Raw genomic sequence first — 22325 nt, 5'->3', positions numbered from 1 at the left:
GCACACAGTATTATGCCCCATAGTGGTCCTTGCACACAGTATTATCGCCCATAGTGGCCCCTGCACACAGTATTATCCCCCATAGTGGCCCCAGTACACAGTATTATGTCCCTCAGTGGCCCCTCCACACAGTATTATGTCCCTTAGTGGCCCCTGCACACAGTATTATGCCCCATAGTGGCCCCTGCACACAGTATTATGTCCCATAGTGGCCCCTGCACACAGTATTATCCCCCATAGTGGCCCCTGCACACAGTATTATGCCCCATAGTGGTCCCTGCACACAGTATTATCCCCCATAGTGGCCCCTGCACACAGTATTATACCCCATAGTGGCTCCTGCACACAGTATTATGTCCCTTAGTGGCCCCTGCACACAGTATTATGTCCCTTAGTGGCCCCTGCACACAGTATTATCCCCAATAGTGTCCCCTGCACACACTATTATCCCCAATAGTGTCCCCTGCACACAGTATTATGTCCCACTGTGGACACCCATAAACAATTATTATACTTTGGGGTCTTTTCAGACCCCAGAGTATAATAATCGGAGACCCGAGGGAATAAAAACATTTAAAAAAAACAGTTACTTACTTGTCCCCCGGCTCCTAGGCTGTCGGCCTCCGCTCTTGTCCTTCTTTAATGACGTCGGATGTCACATGACCCAGGAAGCAGGCCGGGTTCATGTGACGTCAGAGATGTCAGAGAAGTATGAAGGAGGCCTGTCAGGATCGTGGAGAGGTAAGTAACAGTATTTTTTACGTTCCCTTACCTCTCCCGGTCCGCCGATCATTATACTCGAGTATAATGATAGTATTTGTGGGGCCCGCGGTGTCACTTGCCGATCCCGGCCCAGCCAGGATCGGCAAGTAAATAGAGCCCGTAACGGCCTATTAAAAAAATTAAAAAAAAAACGCAGTGGTAGCGGCTGTCAGCCGCCTCCGCTGCCTCTACGGTAGTTACGCCCCTGCTCTGGGGTCTGCCCTCACGTAACTACTGTTCTCAACATCTCCTAACACCTAGGTCAAAATGGCCTAGATGGCAAGTTTTTCACAGAAATAGCCATTCTGCTTCTCTCATTCCAATAATGCTCCCCTTCTAAAAGTCTGTCAACTGGGCAAAATGACTATTGTAGAGTTATATCTAGCAGCCAATGATCTCTCACAAAAAGAAACACTACCTAAAGGTAGCCTTGGAGAACCTCTTAATAGGGCAGCAGGGGAAGTACCCTTTCGGCCTCTTGTGACAAGACTTAGTATCTAATCAGACGATACCTGTGATCATTTACGTATCTGAGACATAACTGCGTGAGGAGTTTTACAACAATCTGACATTTCTATTTGGTTCTCTTTTGGTCATTGAGGGTATACACTAGTGGGAGAAGCTGGGGATATAGGCAGTATATAATGGAAACAAAATGAAAAAAAAAAAATTCAACATGCAACAGAAAATGTCTCCTTCTGTGGTTCAGAAAGCTGACGGCCAAAGGTGACTGTCTTACAGTATACTGATAAGTTGTGTATACAATCCAGATATTTTAGCCATACACAAATACCCTAGGGCAAGTTTCACTGAAAGTTCATCAGGGTCATGCAAATGAGCATACTTGGGATCTGCATCACTTGGATTATAGATACGATGTCACAGCATTTCAATGGGGCTAAGCATACCACATACATCAGAGTCCTTGTAATGTAGCATCACACTGTAGATAAAGCAGTACGCTCACTGAATTAAAAAGCATATTTTGTGTTATGAGACCTTAGAAGGATTAAAAAGAGTATTGGAATAAAAAAAAAACCTTTGACATCACCCCCTCCCTTTTTCCACTATTAACTCTTAACAGTACTCCCCCCCTGTAATTCATGCACATGTTACTTGCTGTGAAGAGTTGAGAGCTGTGCCCTTTTGCTTGTGACTGGCTCTTGTCTCCTCAGGGGTGGGATTGGCTCTACTCTCCTCAGGGGTGGGATTGGCTCTACTCTCCTCAGGGGTGGGATTGGCTCTTCTCTCCTCAGGGGTGGGATAAGTAGTGGACAGGGTTAGAGAAAGCATGCGGGTCTGTACACCACTTGTTCAACTCTACAAAGAGAGCCGATTAGAGGTGGTAAGATATGAAGGGGCAGATCAGTCAGTGACTGGTTGGTGTTCACCCAAGACAAATCTCCATTTATTCAATTTTGTAAAAAACAAACAATTTGGAATAACTGGGTCGAATCTGGTTGGGTACAAACTGATTAGTCCATGTCTATTGTTGACTCCAAGTCCGGGGCTTGACGAGTGGTCACTTCCATCAGCAGGAATACCACCATCACCTCCCAGTATGCTTACAGTCAGCTACACAGTCGAGCAGTTCTGCTGTACTCTAAACTGTGCCCATAGTTTCACAGTGTAGCTAGGGTCTGAGACATGGTAGAAGGTATTATGTCAGCAGCAATTTGCCAAGATGGGAATAACCCCTTAAGGCTAAGGCCCCATGTAACAGGCTGCAGCAAAAAAGCGTTGTGGGAAAAACCATGACAGCGATGCATCACGTTTTTTTCCGCAGCGCTTTTCACAGAAAGGCCACAGAAGTTTCCTCTAGGGAATTTCTGCTTCCATTATACCTATAGGGTAACAGCCGGCGTTTCCATAGGTATACCTGACATGCTGCGATTTCTAAAACCACAAAGGTGTTTCAGCGATGTTTCCACTGCAGCCAAACACCAGCCTATAAGGATTTCCAGGATTAGAAGTGAAACTCTTTCTGAAAGAAAGCAACCTTGTTTTCTAATACTGAAAAACCCCTTTAAACATGACATAAAACTATATTAACCAAAAGGTATCAATAAGAGTCCCGCTTAAAGTGCAGGCCGATAAATCTGGTCAACACACAGACCGAGTTTCATGGCTCTCCCAAGGGTAGAACATGTAAACTACATGCTGATATTGGCCTAGTGGGTTAAACCGTAAAGTCCTGGAGATCTATGCCGGTCAGTGTGCATCAGATATCCAGTATAGTGGGTGCCATTTTGTAAACAGCCTGATCCCAAGTGACTCTACCGGTGGGATTCAGGATTTTAGAATATTGATCTGGTGGAATTAACAGGTCAAGCAGCAGAGAGGATGGTTAATCCCCAGTAATGAGTGAAAGCGGAAAGTGGTTCTTGGCTGTGGGTTGTGACTTCTCACGCTCTGGTTTTAGTCATGGCTGTTTACAACACACCTTTCTACAAGTGTTAACAACTTTCTTCTCCAAGTTCTGAGGCTGCATGCCATGTACTGTGGTAGTGGTTATCGTCCAGGCTCTTTCGTCATGTGCTTGGAGGCAGCGACTATTAGCGGTCCTTTCATGCCTGGAATTAATGGGCCACTTCTTAAAGCAATTAATACAATTGGAGGATTATTCATAAAGTAAACAAGAAGAAAATCAATGCACCTGCCCTACAGGTACAAGCAGAGGAAAGGAGCAGTCACAAGCAGCGTGCAAGAAGTTCAAGGAGTCACATCAGGCACAACAGCTTCAGGCACTGCAGGTGGGTATTCTGTAACGCAACGTCTAGGGCGAAGATGTGATGTGGACTTAGGCTATATATTCTGTATCTGTAATTATGGGACATTTTTATCATGTCTAGATTTAAGATGACAATATGAATATTTTCTGTATGACATATTTTAATGTTTGACAATCTAAGGAGATGTTTTAGGAGCAGAAAATTTAGATTGTGTTAGTAGTTGCAAATGGTGGAATTGAGTTTTTAGATAAATGAAGTTATTACAATGGTCAGTTTTCATAATATATAATATAAAAACATAAAAAGAGTTACTTTTTATTGCATTGTGAGAAAATTGTTGAGAAAATAGTGATCATTTTTAAGCTTTCTCGCCTCCTCCAGTTACTGTGCATTCATAGCTAATATGATGCGTCTGATTCTAGATTAGTTTTTATTATTGGGTTAAACAAAAAGTTAACAAGTTGTGCTTTCTTAAGTAAAGTATCATATTGATGTCTTACATAGAAACTAGATATAAGCAGAAATTGGGACTAATCTCTTTTGTACTGCAAATTTTTGTAAAACCTAAAAATAGACATCAGAACTGTTCGCACATGCCCTAGTTTTGCAGCATATACTCGTACTATTCAGACTAATATAAATGTTATGACTATGTTCACATGTTACAGACTTTTTCCTTGGTATTAGCTTGTTGATAATAACTATAGACTATGATGTGGATTTAACCCCCCATAATATATCCGTAAAAATTCACAGCATGCGTTAAAATCTGGGGCATTTTTGTATTGTAAACTCATTGTACTGTCCATGTATCATCCCTTAGTAGCGACACTTGTAAATACCTGTGTGAGATGCCATCTGATGCCATACAGGGTGTATTTACATGAGTCATGTTTAATATATTAGAAATGCTATAGTGCACATGTGGTTGAATATCTACCTAGAGATGTCACAGGTTTCTACAATTGTATAGTTATTTTACAGTGATTTTTGTGAACCATGATGTGGGGATTTAGTACCAAGGATAATCATGGAGGGTGGGTGGTGGACGCTGCCCATATTCACATGTCGGTGGATGCCCCCCGGACACGTTCCCTATGTACTCTCCCTAAAACCTAACCGTGATAGTGCTTTAGCAGAATACCAGCTGCTGTAGATACTGTCTATACTAAACTGATAAAGATGACAACACAACGGATATAAATCTAAATTATCCACAACCTCTGATAGAATAATTCCACTAAATGTTCTAGAAGTCAATTGCTGATCATGCGATTTCCGGTTCATGCGATCATTTAAAAGGAATCTGTCAGGATATTCCATGTAATCTGAAAAAGAGGGAACACTGGGAATGGCAAAAAGTATCCTACTGGCTACTCACTGCCTGAATCAACTTGTTTGACAGTTCCCTGAGAAAGATATCTATTAAGCAAGTCGAGCTCGGACAAGCCAAGAGCGAGCTTTCCCCGGACACTTCTCCCTCTTCACAGCTCATTTTACTACTATGGAATTACTAAGCAAAATGCAACAGAATTCTAGTGAAAAGCTGTCTAGCACAAGATCTGCACATTTATCAAGTATTTTAGACACTTTTATGACTTGTATGACAAAGGGGTGTGACTTTCTCAGAAATGGCATGACTTTGTGGAAAGCGGCCTTGGCCTACATTGCTCTGCTGTGTGTCAAAAAACTCCAAATGATGGTGTATTATTATGGTGCAAACTAATAGGAGGTGTAAAGTTAGATTAGTCAGACTAATTATATGACAGATTTATCAAACATTATCAGAAATACTGATAAATCTGGTGCAGTTTAAGGATATGTTCACAGAATTCCTCTTCATTTTCTGTTGCCGGCATTGTTGCACCATTGGATGCCGATGCAGTGCATCTCGCTACTGATTAGGCTCCGATGAATGGGTGCCTCAAGCCGCAGGATCTGCAGCAAAATTGAGCAGGACGCTTCTTTTTTCCGTGTTCCGCTTCGATCTCCGCTCCCCATTGAAAACAATGGGAGGTGGATTCCGGGCAGAATCTACTCCGGATTCGGGGTGAAATTTGCGACAAATTTCTCTGTGTGAGCTGTCTAGTCTAAGTTTGCACTAAAAGGATTAGCAAATCTGCCACTATGTTTTTTCCAAAACTGCAGCATCTCAGAGTAAAACAAAGCTCGCTGCAAGCAGGAAGTGTGTGCTGGGATTTTATGGGCTGAATGAATAAAATAGCAGCCATGCAACTTGTTACACGAGTACAGACGTGAGAGTCCTCACTTTACTGCACTTCCCAACTTTTATGATTTGAGACTGAAACTTTATTAATAGTCTCACGCAAGTCAAATTGTAACTAGGTTGTAATTACAGTAAATTGCAGACACAATGCTCTATAATGTAGACTAGCAGCAGGATGGAACGTACGTGGTTTAGGATTTTTATGAGTATAGGCTAACTATAGGATGTGATACGGTATATCATTCTTGTGCTATGTACATACATGCAATGACCTACATTTACCAAGCTGAGGGCCCCTTCACACGGCGTAAGCGCTCGGCTCATTCCGAGCCGTACACGCGAGCACTTCTAAACACTTCCCATTCACTTCAATGGGAGCACGCGTAAAGCCGAAGTGAATGGGAAGTGTTTAGAAGCGCTCGCATGTACAGCTCAGAATGAGCCGAGCGCAAACGCCGTTTGAAGGGGCCCTTAGGGTGCATTCACATGGAGGAAAATGGTGCTGAATTTGGTGTGGAATCTGCGTCAGATTCTACACTGAAAAAAAAGCCTCTCATTATCTTCAATGGGTTCCTTTGCAGAAAAAGGAACCCATTGAAGTCAATGGGAGGCTTTTTTTTTTCAGCGCTGAATCTGACACGGATTCCACACCAATTTCAGCACCATTTTCCTCCATGTGAATGCACCCTATGAAGGCTGCTGAAGGCTGGTTATTGAATTTATTGCCTCATTCTTTGTAGTGGTAATATTTTATCTTGAAAGATACAGCAGTGTCAGATGAGTTGTCTGTCAGTCACAGCTACAGCTATAGATTTGTCTTTCCCAGCAGCTCCTCGCCCCCCCCCCCCCCCCTCCATAGACTTCTATGTAAGGAACTCAGCCTGATAACTGGAGAAAAAAAAAAGAGATCTCCTTAATAAGATATATTACAAAGTTCCTTATACACACTTACATTATTCATTTGTGAAAAGTTGTTTTGTAATTGGATGTATGCCTTAATGCTTGTACTTGTGCATGTATTCATCATCCTATTAATATTATAAAAGTTTGTGAGTTTGGATGTTTGTGGGTTTGTGTGTTTGGATGTTTGGATATTTTGTTCCTCAATCACGCAAAACCCGCTCCACCGATTTGGCTGAAATTTTCCACAAACATAGTCCCTACACTCGATTGCGCAATAAGCTACTTTTTGTCACAATAGCGCACATACGTTTTTCCCAGGACCCCCACAAAACCCAAACTCACATCACTATCTCTGCAATCTCACACACTTTGGACCATAGCAAGCCACAAAATTCATATTACCCTCTACAGCAGAGGTCAGCAACCCCTGGCACACGTGCCAAGAGTGGAACACCTGCCATATTTCACTGGCACACCAGCAGCACAGGACCTGCAAGAGTTAAATGAAGTCCTTTAAGTGCTCTGCTAGAGCTCAAGCATAAGGACACTCCCCTTTGAGAGGGGTGCAGGAAACCCAGGGGGTGGAGCTTAATCGCTCAGGTCTGTGCCTGCCTGCTATAGTGGTCTGCATCCTGCAAAGATTCCCCGAGGAGAAGAGGAAGCTGCTAGCAAAGTGAAACTGAAAAACACACAGGTACATAGGATTACTGTTCTCATTAATGTCAGGCATTTGGGGTTATTAGTTTAGTGTTAGTAACTCCATGTGCCTCATATTAATAGGAATAAACCCCATCATGTCCCTCATATTAACCCCTGTGTGCCTCACATTAATAGGAATAAACTCCATCATGTCCCTCATATTAACCCCTGTGTGCCTCACATTAATAGGAATAAAGCCCATCATGTCCCTCATATTAACCCCTGTGTGCCTCACATTATTAGGAATAAACCCCATCATGTCCCTCATATTAACCCCTGTGTGCCTCACATTAATAGGAATAAACCCTATCATGTCCCTCATATTAACCCCTGTGGGCCCCATATAAGGGTTACTAATATGTGAGACATATGGAGGTAATAATAAAAAACCTCAATAATGAAGATACTTAACTATTACCTCCAAGTCTCTCACATATCAGTAACTCTTACACAAGGGTTAATGTGAGGGACATGATGGGGTTAATTGCTATTACTAAGAGGCGCATGGAGTTACTAAACTGTCATGCACAGGGCCAGACTTTATGTTGCTTGCTGAAGAGTATCCTGTGCCCAAAATGTACATGTACTGGCGGAAAGTAACAAATCATACAATGTCGTATATTGAAGTATATTAACCTGAAATACTTCTGTCCCAAAGATACTATGTGCAGTTTCTCACAACACCGTATAGCAGCTGAAATACAAATTATATTCATCACAAAAGTCTCACGTATTCTCAGAATTATAGCAAAAACAAGATACAAAGTTACATTTCATATCCCATCCCTTATACACAGTACTAAAACCTTACCCGCCCCTGTATATACCCACTTCTACAATCACCGCAGACGAAGTAGCGGGTACCAGCTAGTAATTCTATATTCTCAGTATACAGCTCAACTCTTACTATCAGAGAAGCATAGACGTGCTTTGAATCATTTGTAGTTATTTTGTATCATAGCATATTAATAGGAGACGTCAGAGGTTAACCCATTGGTGCTATGTAACAGATATATCTGTCACAGGCAAGGTCTGTGATCATGAGAGCAGCAGCCAGAGCTTTTCTTTGCACTTTTTTGGTCTTTGCTATTTGGTCTACAAGCCCAGGAGTCCTGTTACTGTATTATAGTGTGTCAGATTTAGTCATTGATTTGGCATACAAGGCATAAAAAGTCACAATTTCAGTTTTTGCACCAAAAATTGCAACTTTTTCTTTTTTGCACCACCCTCGCAAGTTTATTAAACAGTGGCGTTGCACAAAAATGGCCTAACAGGGAAGAGTATCGTGGCTAGAAAGATTGCACCTCAGTCAACAATCTATCGCATCATCAAGAACTTCAAGGAGAGAGATTCCATTGATGGCAAAAAGGCTCCAGGGCGCCCAAGAAAGACCAGCAAGCGTCAGGACCGTCTCTTAAAAGTGTTTCAGCTGCGGGATCGGGCTACCAGCAGTGCAGAGCTTGCTCAGGAATGGCAGCAGGCAGGTGTGAGTGCATCTGCACGCACTGTGAGGCGGAGACTCTTGGAGCAAGGCCTGGTCTCAAGGAGGGCAGCAAAGAAGCCACTTCTCTCCAGAAAAAACATCAGGGACAGACTGATATTCTGCAAAAGGTAGAGGGAGTGGACTGCTGAGGACTGGGGTAAAGTCATTTTCTCTGATGAATCCCCTTTTCGATTGTTTGGGACATCTGGAAAACAGCTTATTCGGAGAAGACAAAGTGAGTGCTACCACCAGTCTTGTCTCATGCCAACTGTAAAGCATCCTGAAACCATTCATGTGTGGGGTTGCTTCTCAGCCAAGGGAATCAGCTCTCTCACAGTCTTGCCTAAAAACACAGCCATAAATAAAGAATGGTACCAGAATGTCCTCCAAGATCAACTTCTCCCAACCGTCCAAGAGCAGTTTGGCGATCAACAATGCCTTTTCCAGCATGATGGAGCACCTTGCCATAAAGCAAAGGTGATAACTAAATGGCTCAGGGAACACCAATGGAGAGTTTGGGTCCATGGCCTGGAAACTCCCCAGATCTTAATCCCATTGAGAACTTGTGGTCAATCATCAAGAGACGGGTGGACAAACAAAAACCTACAAATTCTGACAAAATGCAAGCATTGATTGTGCAAGAATGGACTGCGATCAGTCAGGATTTGGTCCATAAGTTGATTGAGAGCATGCCAGGGAGAATTGCAGAGGTCCTGAAGAAGAAGGGTCAACACTGCAAATATTGCAACGCTGCATTAACTCATTCTAACTGTCAATATAAGCTTTTGTTACTCATAATATGATTGCAATTATATTTCTGTATGTGATAAAAACATCTGACAAACACACATAAAAACCAGAGGGCAGCAGATCATGTGACAATATAATATTTGTGTCATTCTCAAAACTTTTGGCCATGACTGTACTATCATTTCTTAGCAACCTAGAGTCAGATTCATTTCAGGTCAAAATTCTGTCATCCTCCCACACTACAGGGTCAACTCTTTGTCGCCGGTGGTGTGACAATTTTCAACTTCAACTCTTCCCATACTACTTTGTCCTCAGATGCAACAGTCAGGTTTCGACCCTCTTAGATATTTATTATATCAGAATATAATTTTTACTGTAGTTCCTGCAGATGTGTACTGTAATAGCTTTCTATCCAATTATGGAATTAGGCCAGGGTGAGTCAGGACAAACCCTATTACATTTTTTGGCTGACAGGGTGCATTAATAAAACATGACAAGGAGAAACCACCCTCTTTTATTGAGCATATTGTGTGTCTTACTTTATGACTACAAAAACAAAGTGCCATGTGTTCTACGTACATAGTACACAATGCCACGCAATACACCATTCCCTTAAGGTGCCAGTACACACTGCATACAAGCCACGGTTACAACATGTGGTGACTCTTTATCGGTATTTCCCATGAACCACATGTTACACTGCAAAAAATGTTGGTAAACAAACACTGTGCCAGTTACTGTGGTTTTGTAGTGACCCTGTGGTGTGGTTACTGCAGTACAACTTGTGCTAATACCCTAAGGCAGCAGAATCTGATGCAAAAAATTCACCTCCCACTCATTTCATTGGAGACAAACACTTCTTTTTCCACTAGCTGATAAGATCAGCTGGCAAACAAAAAGAAATGATCTACCTAATCTTCAGGTGGATTCTACTGCTGACTTTAGGTGCAACTCATCTAGCTGCTACTTACAGAAGTACTCCGATGACTCTGCAATAGTAGGCCTCATCACAGACAGAGATGACAGGGAGTACAGAGACTTAAACCGGGACTTTGTGGAATTAGGATTAATGCTGGGAGGACCAAGGAGATGGTGGTGGACTTTAGTAAACGTAGAAGTGCTCCGATCCCGGTGGAGATCCAATAATAAACTTCACTGGGCTGATCACATGGATGCACTGCACAGAAAGTGCTGGCTGTACATGGTCAGGAGGCTGAGGGCCTTTGGAGTCCAGGGGACACTTCTTAGGGCCTTTTTCATCTCTGTGGTAGCATAAGCCATCTTCTTCGGAATGGCCTGCTGGGGGAGTAGCATACCATCCAGGGACAGAAATAGACTTGACAGGCTGATTAGAAGGGCCAGCTCCTCTGCTGGCATTGTGGGGCGGGGATGGGTACCTTGTGCCATATTTTTTGGGATTGTCCAGGTATCCGCTCTCTTTATTCGAGGGGTTCCATTGGACTCTCTTACCTACCTGCCTAACCTCTCTCCCCCTCATTTGGGTAAGCAAACATCTAAATTATTTTTATATCTGTGTATGGCTGCTAAAACCCTTATTGCTCTGCATTGGAAGTGTACCTTGCCCCCCACTGGCCCTGACCTAATGGCTCACCTTAAAGAAGTACTTAGCATGGAGTTTTTGACAGCTTCCCTTAACCATACCTTGGATGCATTACTAGCTGTGTGGTCACCCTGGGACGCTTATTGTGCTCTGAATGGCCTCTAATCTCCTTCCTCTCCTCCCCTTTTGTTTTTCCCTTTGTTCTGGGTGTCCCCCCTGTCTGACTTGTACACTCTCTGATTTGTTATGATTGGTTTCTTACATCCAGACACAGCACAGTCAGGAGGAGAAAGCAGAGCACGGTGGCTCCCCTGGGATGCAAACAGGTTTCTTCGAAGATTTTTAGTTTTAATTGTAATATGAAATAAAATTAAAATGAAACAATTTTATTTTATGTTGTGTTCTAAGTCGTCTTTTTTCATCTGTATTTTTTACAGGTCATCTGTATTTATTATCTGTTTTTCTTTGCGGTTTTTAAAATATTGCTATAAGGATTATAAAAAAAGGAACATAGTGCGTATGTGCGCTATGTAAACACAGAATGTGCATTGTTAAAGATAATCTGTCACAATTAATGTGTAATCTAAATCTGCGCAGGAGTCTCCGTTGGAAACTGCCAGAAATCAGTATATAAAAAGCGGACACCCAGTGGACTCTGAGGTCTGCGGGTAAGGGTGTATACACACGATATAAGGCTCCATTCCCACGGAGTAACACATCGCTCATTTAGACACGTAAATATGTGTCAGAGCGAGGCGCTTCAAAACAGATCCCATTGACTTCAATGGGTGCCGGCTTACACGCGCTACACATTGAAATCAATGAGTTATAAAGCCTCCCATTGATTTAAATGTGTAGCGTGCCTAAGACCGTCACACATTGAAGTCTATGGGATCCTGTTTTACCGCGGTCACGTGTCTGAATGAGCGGAGCGTAAACTCTGTGTGAAGGCTCCCTTACATGTGTATTTCAACGTGTATTTTGACGTGTTTTTTTTTACATGTGTAAAAAAGTCATTGAAGTCAATGGGAGTCTAAGGGTCCGTTCACATGGAGTAAACACGCGTGTATTTTGGCAAAATACACATGTAAAAATAAGACTCCCATTGACTGTAAAAAAAACATGTCAAAATACACGGCAAAATACACATGTAAAATGTCATTGAAGTCAATGGGAGTCTTATTTTTACACATGTATTTTGCCAAAATATACACACGTTTACTCCGTGTGAATGGACCCTAACCACTGTTTTGGCATCTGGGCTCTCCTTGATTTAGAGCCCTCATTGGACCCGAACGACAGAGATTCTAGCTCAGATGTGAACCTATCTTAAACTGCATGTTATAGAGACAGAGGAAGTGAGTAGATTGAGGAAAAAAATATTCAGTATAGTTTCTGATCATTTGGGTTTAGGAGTCCAGATCCTATTAATCGACTCCTAAACCCAGTATAAATGTTAAGTTATATTGAATACTAGCTGGTACCCGCGACTTCGTCTGCGGTGATTGTAGAAGTGGGTATATACAGGCGCAGGTAAGGTTTTCGTACTGTGTATAAGGTATGGGATATAAAATGTAACTGTGTATCTTGTTTTTGTTGTAATTCTGAGAACACATGAGACTTTTGTGTTGAATGTAATTTGTATTTCAGCCGCTATACGGTGTTGGTATAAACTGTACATAGTGTCTTTGGGACAGAAGTATTTCAGGTTAATATACTTGGATATACGACATTGTATGATTTGTTATTTTCCGCCAGTACATGTAAGTTTTGGGCACAGGATACTTTTGAGCAAGCCACATAAAGTCTGGCCCTGTGCATGACAGTTTAGTAACTCCATGCGCCTCTTATTAATAGCAATTAACCCCATCATGTCCTTCACATTAACCCCAGTGTAAGAGTTACTGATAGAGATGAGCGAGTACTGTTGGGATCAGCCGATCCGAAGAGCACGCTCGCATAGAAATGAATGGACGTAGCCGGCACGCAGGGGGTTAAAGCACACCGGCTACGTCCAAGCGGAAGTACCAGGTGCATCCATTCATTTCTATGGAGCGTGCTGTTCGGATCGGCTGATCCCAACAGTACTTGCTCATCTCTAGTTACTGATATGTGAGAGACTTGGAGGTAATAATTAAGTATCTTCATTACTGAGGTCTTTTATTAGTACCTCCATATGTCTCACATATTAGTAACCTTTATATGGGGCACACAGGGGTTAATATGAGGGACATGATGGGGGTTATTCCTATTAATGTGAGGCACATGGAGTTACTAACACTAAACTAATAACCCCAAATGCCTGACATTAATGAGAATAGGAAATAAAGGAAGGGAGCTGTGTGTTTCTTACTTTCAGTTTGCTAGCAGCTTCGGCAGGAGCTATCACTATAGCAGGCAGAGACTTGAGCGATTAAGCTCCACCCCCTGGGTTTCCTGCACCCCTCTCAAAGGGGAGTGTCCTTATGCCTCAGCTCTAGCAGAGACTTTATTTAACTCTTGCAGGTCCTGTGCTGCTGGCATGCCAGTGAAATATGGCAGGAGTGCCACTCTTGGCATGTGTGCCAGGGGTTGCTGACCTCTGCTGTAGAGGGTAATATGAATTTTGTGGCTTGCTATGGTCCAAAGTGTGTGAGATTGCAGAGATAGTGATGTGAGTTTGGATTTTGTGGGGGTCCTGGGAAAAACGTATGTGCGCTATTGTGACGAAAAGTAGCCTATTGCGCAATTGAGTGTAGGGACTATGTTTGTGGAAAATTTCTGCCAAATCGGTGGAGCGGTTTTTGCGTGATTGACCGCCAAACATGCGAACATCCAAAGGGTCCTGGGAAAAACGTATGTGCGCTATTGTGACGAAAAGTAGCCTATTGCGCAATCGAGTGTAGGGACTATGTTTGTGGAAAATTTCAGCCAAATCGGTGGAGCGGTTTTTGCGTGATTGACCGCCAAACATCCGAACATCCAAAGGGTCCTGGGAAAAACGTATGTGAGCTATTGTGACGAAAAGTAGCCTATTGCGCAATCGAGTGTAGTGACTATGTTTGTGGAAAATTTCAGCCAAATCGGGGTCCAAAGTGTGTGAGATTGCAGAGATAGTGATGTGAGTTTGGATTTTGTGGGGGTCCTGGGAAAAACGTATGTGCGCTATTGTGACAAAAAGTAGCCTATTGCGCAATGGAGTGTAGTGACTATGTTTGTGGAAAATTTCTGCCAAATCGGTGGAGCGGTTTTTGCGTGATTGACCGCCAAACATGCGAACATCCAAAGGGTCCTGGGAAAAACGTATGTGCGCTATTGTGACGAAAAGTAGCCTATTGCGCAATCGAGTGTAGGGACTATGTTTGTGGAAAATTTCAGCCAAATCGGTGGAGCGGTTTTTGCGTGATTGACCGCCAAACATCCGAACATCCAAAGGGTCCTGGGAAAAACGTATGTGAGCTATTGTGACGAAAAGTAGCCTATTGCGCAATCGAGTGTAGTGACTATGTTTGTGGAAAATTTCAGCCAAATCGGGGTCCAAAGTGTGTGAGATTGCAGAGATAGTGATGTGAGTTTGGATTTTGTGGGGGTCCTGGGAAAAACGTATGTGCGCTATTGTGACAAAAAGTAGCCTATTGCGCAATGGAGTGTAGTGACTATGTTTGTGGAAAATTTCAGCCAAATCGGTGGAGCGGTTTTTGCGTGATTGACTGCCAAACATCCGAACATCCAAAGTCACAAACCCACAAACATTTCACATTTATAATATTAATAGGATTTCCCCCAAAAAACTATTTATCAATCTGCTCAGGTCCTCTTGCTCTGTAATATGCTGTTGGCAGATTGGACTGGATTTGTAATGTACAATGTTCCCTTTGGGGCTGTTCACAGGGCTACCTGCGACGGGCTGCCAATGCAGGGCTTAGGGATTCAGTAGCAGCTTTCTGCTGCTGAGTAAATCCAGGTAAATGGGCCTTCTCAGCTGGGGGTCTCAAGCCTCCGTGGCAAGATCGAGCAGGGTGCTTATTTTTTCAGAGTCCTGCTACAATCTCTCCGTCCCATTAGAAATGATGGGAGGCAGAACCTGAGCGGAATCTGCTGCAAAATTGAGGGAGAAATCCGCCCCCAAATCAGTTTCAAATTCCTATGTGTGAACAGCTCCTTAAAGTTTAACTCATTCACCTTGGGCTGAAACAGTACCTATAGCAAACCACTGGAAGATGCTGGGTATTAACAAACACAATGCAATGTACACAAAAAGAAAGTGTGAATAAGACAATTGCAATGTATTGACAATTGTTTATGACAAAAGGCGTTCATATGAATCTATGATATGTAATTGTGAATGAGAGCTAACAGTCAGATCTCATATAGAGTTTGACATTCAGCCTCTAAAGGCAGCACAATAGTTATCAACAATATGGCATTTATATGTTGTCAAATAAGTGGCTTGGCTTTAATACTTCATGGTTCTTTTTCGCTTTTAGTCATGGCACTTAAAGAGCACAACCAGCCGATCACCAATGAAAGTTTTGGTATAAACTATGAGCAGTCATGGCTTCACCGACATTGCCCATCACCACTGATTCATCACAAGCGAGCTCGGGGATCTGGACGACTCTTCTCAGGACTCATGGCATTGAATGTGGTGTTCCTGGGTGCGGCACTGGTCAGTAGTGTGGTACTCAGCTCAATGCCGGCCAAGAACTCCTACATCTATCTATCAATCCTTATGCTCGCCAGCTCAGTCTGGGCAATCTACTATTTAGTATGGACTCGCAGAATTCACATAGCACTTCTACAGGACCACCATGCTGGGTCACTATGGCTGAAAGGTCAGTAACAGAGAAGGCATACACATGGGTCAGCTGTCCATACTGTCAGGAGTCATTGTTACGGATAAGCATGGCCATGTGCCATTGTTATTAAAAATGAAATTCATTAAAGAATTCATACCATATCCCATCAGATTGTGTATGACAAGAGTCATACAAGCACAGGCTCACAATGCTGTCAGGAGATTCCCTACCATCCTCCTCTACAACCTAGGTTCTCAAATAGTCAAATAGAACATGACATGCCGCTAGGGGGTATTCACAATGTATATGGGCTTATTTTTAATGTGTATGGATGTCTATATTTTATATTAATTTTATGAAGTGGGGGAACCTCGCTTAAGAAGACTGACCAGTCTCACGCATCCTAGAAGAACTTAAAGTGACCCTCCAATTCTTAATCCAAAGAATCCAAAGCTTTTTTTTTTTTTTCTTTTTGCAATAAATGCAAAATCCATAGTTAAAATTATAGAATTTATAATCGTTTTGGGTGCAGTTCCTCTGATTCCCAGTCGCTTCCTCATTTCTGTTAAATTGCAATCAGTTTCTCAGGCAACTTTAATCACATTGGTGACTATTTGTTATGCCTTGTATAAGTGGGATGATCTTTAAATTGTTATTATTTTTTTCATACAACTCTTTTTAAAGCCTCTTATTAAAATTCTGATTTTTTTTTTTTCCCTTTTTTCAGTATCGCTTGTACTTTTTGGAAGCTGCAGCCTTCTAGTGTCTGCCTTTAAGATTGGTTATGATACAAGTCTGTTTACATGTAAAATGCCAGTGGATATTTTCTTCTCTGTCACAAAAATCATCTTTATAGTCATACAGGTAATATAATGTGGAATTTTACTATTGGATTTATTTTTTTAAAATTCATTATATTTAGTCATCGTGGTGTGATCAGGCATTGCATATTTTTATTTCTCTTTTACGTGATGTTACATCGTGCTGCTATATTACTAAAGCCTACTATAATATAATCTCCTGCACCCTGAATTCAGCGCAATGTCAGCTTTCTAACACTATATGATACCACACATCTATGAAGACATATTTAAATACAATGACATAAATCCCAAATCTTGGCTGCTATTCTAACTTCCATACATATGACCAATTTTACATGTTTTGTTCATTAAACAGCGAGAATTGGATTTATATTTGTTTTACTATTATAACATGTCTTTCCTTTACAGACAGCCCTTCTATGGGTTTCCTGCAGGGATTGTATCCAGGTACAACACAATATAACTAGGTTGGTACAGAGGAATAAGGTATTGTATTGTATTGGATTGTATTGTATTGTATTGTAACATCTATGGATATGGTATTTGGAATAAAAACTAAGGAAATAGATCACTTGTGAATATTACCTACTAGCATTCTTTAAGTCTGTGTCTGGAAATCCACTTTATGTTATCCATAAGTTTACAAGACGTTGTACTTACGTATTGTGCAGCCAGTCATTTCACTTTATTTTCCAGGTATGGCATTATGTTAGCCGTGGCCACCAATTTACTGCTTTGGCTTCTGGCTGTGTTAAATGATTCTGTGCACCGAGAGACAGAGAACTTAAAACCGAACAGCACATTGGGTAAGGACTACTGACCCGACACCTACAGTGCCTGTGTAATATTTATACATTTTCTATGCTTTTTGAATACTTGACAGTAGAGATGAGCAGACTATTCAAATCAAACTGGATTCGACAAGAATTTTACAAAAGTTTGTGTTTAACCCAAATCCAAAACTTTTCATCTACAAACTGGAAGTGAATACCAGAGTATAATAAATGGAAGCCCAGGAGAGGTGAGGATTCATATGTTCTGCTGGTCATCCTCATGGTGTTACACGCGCATTTGGGGTCTCTTCTGACTTCCTGGGTGACTTCCCATGGTCACTGTTGAGGCTTGGGATTGTAAAATTCCAGGACTCAATAAGTAGTATTTTTGCAGTTTTAAGGTGTTATCAGATTGCCCAAGGAGATAAAGAATGGAAGGAGCATACACTGTAATGTACAGTGTATCCACACTACATCCACAAGTAGTAAACGCTCAAGCAGTTGGAAAATCCAGTTGTCCGAAGAAGGTCTTCTGAGGAACAAAATGTCTCATGTCTTTGGATTGTTTTCAGTAAAACCTTCCAATAAAACCTTTACACTGCACAAATACTACCTATTGGGTGCCAATATTATAAGGAGTGAGTTCTTTTCTGAGAACCAGAGAATGTATTTATGGAGTGCCGTTATACTTCACGTAGTTCGAGGCTGTGGTTGGACCTCAATGTTCACATGGGGTGTGCTGACATCATGACCCTCGTATTAATGCATGAAGATGTCAGCACACCCCATGTGATTCCTTAGGAACAATCACAGGTCTCAGTTGTGACCCCATAGGGACCTAGCATCACCCAGGAGGCCGGTAGAGAACGCTGAGGGAGAGCAGGACACCACAAGAATGCCCAAGAGAGGTGAGGGAAGATGAATATAGCTGTTTGTTATGTTTCCAAATCTCCCCTGAGCCTCTACTTATTATACTTTAGAGTCTGAGGACACCCCAAATATAATCATTTCATGATGTGACAAACTTATTTGACCCAAATCTTTGGGGCGAATCACCTGAAAAAAAAGAAATAAAACAAATCTTCAGAGGTTCAGCCATCTCTACTAAACAATCAGTGGGTTTTATATATAACTTAACATCACCTCTATCCCCAGATAATGGTGAAGACTCTAAATGCTCATGCCCTAAGTACTCAACTTGTTGGACCTTCCAGCGTGGATATGTGACTATATACCCATTCAACCTTGAATACAGTCTGATTTGTGCTTCTATGCTTTTCATAATGTGGAGGAATGTTGGTCGAAGAGAAATTCACCTCTCTGAATTGTCCCACCCTACCTTTCGCCTGCAAGGGGTCCTTTATGGTCCAGTTTTAGGCACTGCTGCCGTAATAGTTGGAATTTGCATCTTCATTCTGTATCAGATACAAGCATCATCTGAAACTGTAGACAGCACCACCTTCATTTTATATTTTATGTTCAGTATCATTCTGCTTGGCATCATGGTTATATCCTGCTTCATTGGAATAATTGCCCAAAGTTTTAGAGACAAAAGGTACTTGGAGCACTCAAGACATGATAGTGAAGATGGTGAGGACCCTGATAAACAAAGTAGGGAAATGAGGCCAAAAGAGAGTAATGAATGTAGGCATAGGAATGTGGAGAAGAATAAAGACCATGGGGAGTCGCAAGGAGAAGCAGAGGAACACAAAGAGTCAAACGGAATACAGAATAATAACTTTGAAGACCATGAACATAGTGAATATCACACAGTCATAGAAGAGGAGAAGTATGACGTCAATGAAAAGCCACCAGAGAATGAAAAGCACAATGGACGCACAGAAAAAGAACATAAGGAAGTACACATGGACCACAAAAATCATCATACAAGGCGAAGGTTCAGCACCGAGAAAAACACGCACCAACAGGAGAACATCCTTCATAAAGTTCCACCTAAAAACTACATCCGTAGTCTAGAAATTACTCTCCTGCTTGGAGCTGCCCTTGGTCAATTCTCAATTTCTTATTATTCCATGGTGGCTATTGTAGCCACTGGTTCATGGACTCTGCTCAATTCTTTAAACCTGACATACTCCATCCTCATGATCTTACAGCATATGGTTCAGAATGTTTTTATAATCGAGGGCATGAGGAAAGAGCAAAGGGAACATTTCTATCTACAGGCAAGCAAGGAGAACAAAGAGGAACATGATGAAGGCCCTCGTAGGCTCTCCGTGTTTGAGATCCGTAGAGCATCTGTGGCTTATTTACAAAGCGTTGGAAGGCTCAGCCTCAGTCGTAGACTGGTGAAGGAGATGGCGCTCTTTCTAGTGTTCTGCAATATTATGGTGAGTTATGTTCTTTCCCACAAAGTTTGGAACCCAAGCCCCCTTGGTATCTATCATTTTCCAGTAAAAATAGCACTTGATATATATTTTTAGCAATTATCATAGTGTCTGTGATGAAAGCTCTGAACCAGATATATCAGCCCAATGTTTGCCCTATGTACAGTGCATATGTCCTAATAGAACATGCAATACAACTAAGATTGTCCTAATGGCCAATATTCCAATAGTGTAAAGTGTTGATCAGGCCACCAATAACTCTTACTGTTTAGGCTTATCTCTACTCAGGCTAATAACCGTATGGACTTTCTATCAACTTTGAAAAAAAATAGAATTATTGTTATTTCTCTATTACAGAATATAGTCCATTACTACGGATATGTGTTAGGCCCTGTTTCTAGCAGATCCTTATACACTTCTGAATATTACAGATAAGAGGCCATTAATAGATATTCTTGTGGCAAATGCAACCACTCACAAGGGAGTAAGTGAAGAGGCTTCTAGTATCCTAAGGGGTTAATCTGCTGAAATTGACTGCAGAGATCTTAGCTGTATAATACAGCTGCAACCGCTAGTGATATACCAGGTTCTGACGTATGTCATATGTTTTTCTTGTTTTACAGCTCTGGATCATGTCAGCTTTTGGAGATCATCCTCTGTCTGCGAATGGTCTGGAGACTGAATACTATGGCTTTTCGGTTTGGTTTTCAATTTTGAACTTTGGACTCCCTCTGTCAGTCTTTTATAGGATGCACAGTGTTGGCGGACTGCTGGAAGTCTATGTCACTGCTTAATATGGTTCTCTCATCTCAAGGTCCACAAAGCTGTACTACATTGGGATTTGTCAGTACTACAATCCACATGTGTAGCTTCATAGAGAATACACGAGCTGCAGACGATGATATGGGGAACCTTCTACTGGTTATGGACATCAGGGTTTCTGCTTAAAGTCATCAACAAAATCTTGTACTCTTGGATGTTAATGTGAGGCCACCAGTGGTTTACTCATGGTCTTGGGGTGCTAAGGCATCTCATTCAGCCAGTTGTAAAGTTGAGAGATAGGACTCTTGAAATAACTGTCACTCTTGCTCAATTTTTGGCTCCATTTGACATTACCTAATTTGCATACGTTTTCCCATACATTGCCTGTAAACAAGTCTCGCTCTCTCTCTATATATGTGTGTGTTGCGTCTCTTCAGTGAGAACCAATACACACCCTTGCGTACGCTTAGACTATCGGACCTTCATTGATCTGATACTGATGACCAGGCTGGTGGAGCGCACCTGGTGGGGGCCACTGAGCGTCCAGCGAACACTTCTATCAATACAAATGGAATCTCTCCTTGCCCTTGGTAACGGCCCAGGGAGTGAGGGACAAAAATAGATGTCATTATCACTCACCACTCTTAGCTACCTGCCAGTGATGGTACAAGGGCATAGAGCAGGGGTCCTCAAACTTTTTAAATAGGGGGCCGGAGGCAGAGCAAATGCACAGACATCGGGAGCAGTGCCCTCCAATAGGTAAAGTGAAGTGCGCTCCATGGCCTGGCCCGAGCTCCCCAGGAGCTTCATTATAAATGCACACCTGCCGGCGTTGTCGGCGGGGCCAGACAGAAGTGCTTGGCGGGCCGCATGTGGCCCGCGGGCCGCAGTTTGAGGACCCCTGGCATAGAGAAAGGACGGGCTGAGGGAGTAGAGAGTTGTGATGAAATATGGACTCACCACTCAAGTAAAAAAAAAAAAAGCATAAGGCAAACCAATACACTCTGTGGGGACATTAGGGGGCAATTATACCGCATAGCGGCATAAGGGGGCCATTATACTGTGTAGGAGCATATGGAGCAGAAGGTGTGGGGGCATAAAATTCTAGCAGGTTTGCCCCCATTAAACACAAAAATTCAGATGTTTTTGCCGTGATGGCTTTTAGAAAAACACACTGCCGTTAAAAGAGCTGGGCCCCACTGAGACTCTGACACCCAAGAGCCCACAGAAACCTGGAGCCAACCAAGATTTGGCTTAGAAATATGGATCTAAATATGTAAGTATGAAAGCCTATGTATATATACAGTATATAATGCCAATAACATTCCTCAAATGAGAAAGTGTATAATACTCATCTTTTATAATTTACAAGACACATTTCTGTAAAGGTTGTACATAATTGTTAGGCGGTAGAGGACTAAATGCTCAAACATCTTGTCTCAGAACGTTACATTGTGCAGTTCCTCTGTTATCCCCCCCCAAAATGAACAATTTGGTTTGCATTAAGTCCAAAACTAGAAAAATAGCTACAGCCCTCATCCAAAGTGACATACAATTCAAAAATAGGTAAAAAACCTTGTGCACTCACTCTGTCCGTTTGCTGGTTGCTGTGAATCGTGGAACCTCAAGACCGGTGCCAGGAAATCTCTCTCGGCTGAGATGAGGTCAAATGGAAGCAAATTTGAAGAAAATCCAGCACTGCAGTCAGGTATCCGTATAAAATAAA

General features: G+C 42.1%; 1 protein-coding gene across 1 annotated transcript; it reads left to right on the top strand.

The window, feature by feature from the left end:
- Positions 1-3452: 3452 nt before the first annotated feature.
- On the top strand, positions 3453-20967 carry LOC142209704 (proton channel OTOP3-like). Its single transcript, XM_075278744.1, has 7 exons — positions 3453-3515; positions 15584-15931; positions 16623-16759; positions 17128-17186; positions 17416-17525; positions 18648-19840; positions 20461-20967. The coding sequence occupies exons 2-7, from the start codon at positions 15586-15588 to the stop codon at positions 20629-20631; spliced, it is 2016 nt and encodes a 671-aa protein (XP_075134845.1). The 5' UTR covers positions 3453-3515; positions 15584-15585; the 3' UTR covers positions 20632-20967.
- Positions 20968-22325: the final 1358 nt, after the last annotated feature.

The sequence above is a fragment of the Leptodactylus fuscus genome, chromosome 6 (assembly GCF_031893055.1).
Source record: "Leptodactylus fuscus isolate aLepFus1 chromosome 6, aLepFus1.hap2, whole genome shotgun sequence".
Lineage (NCBI taxonomy): Eukaryota > Metazoa > Chordata > Amphibia > Anura > Leptodactylidae > Leptodactylus > Leptodactylus fuscus.
The sequence above is the reverse complement of the archived record's forward strand: the minus strand, read 5'-3'. Positions and strand labels throughout refer to the sequence as shown.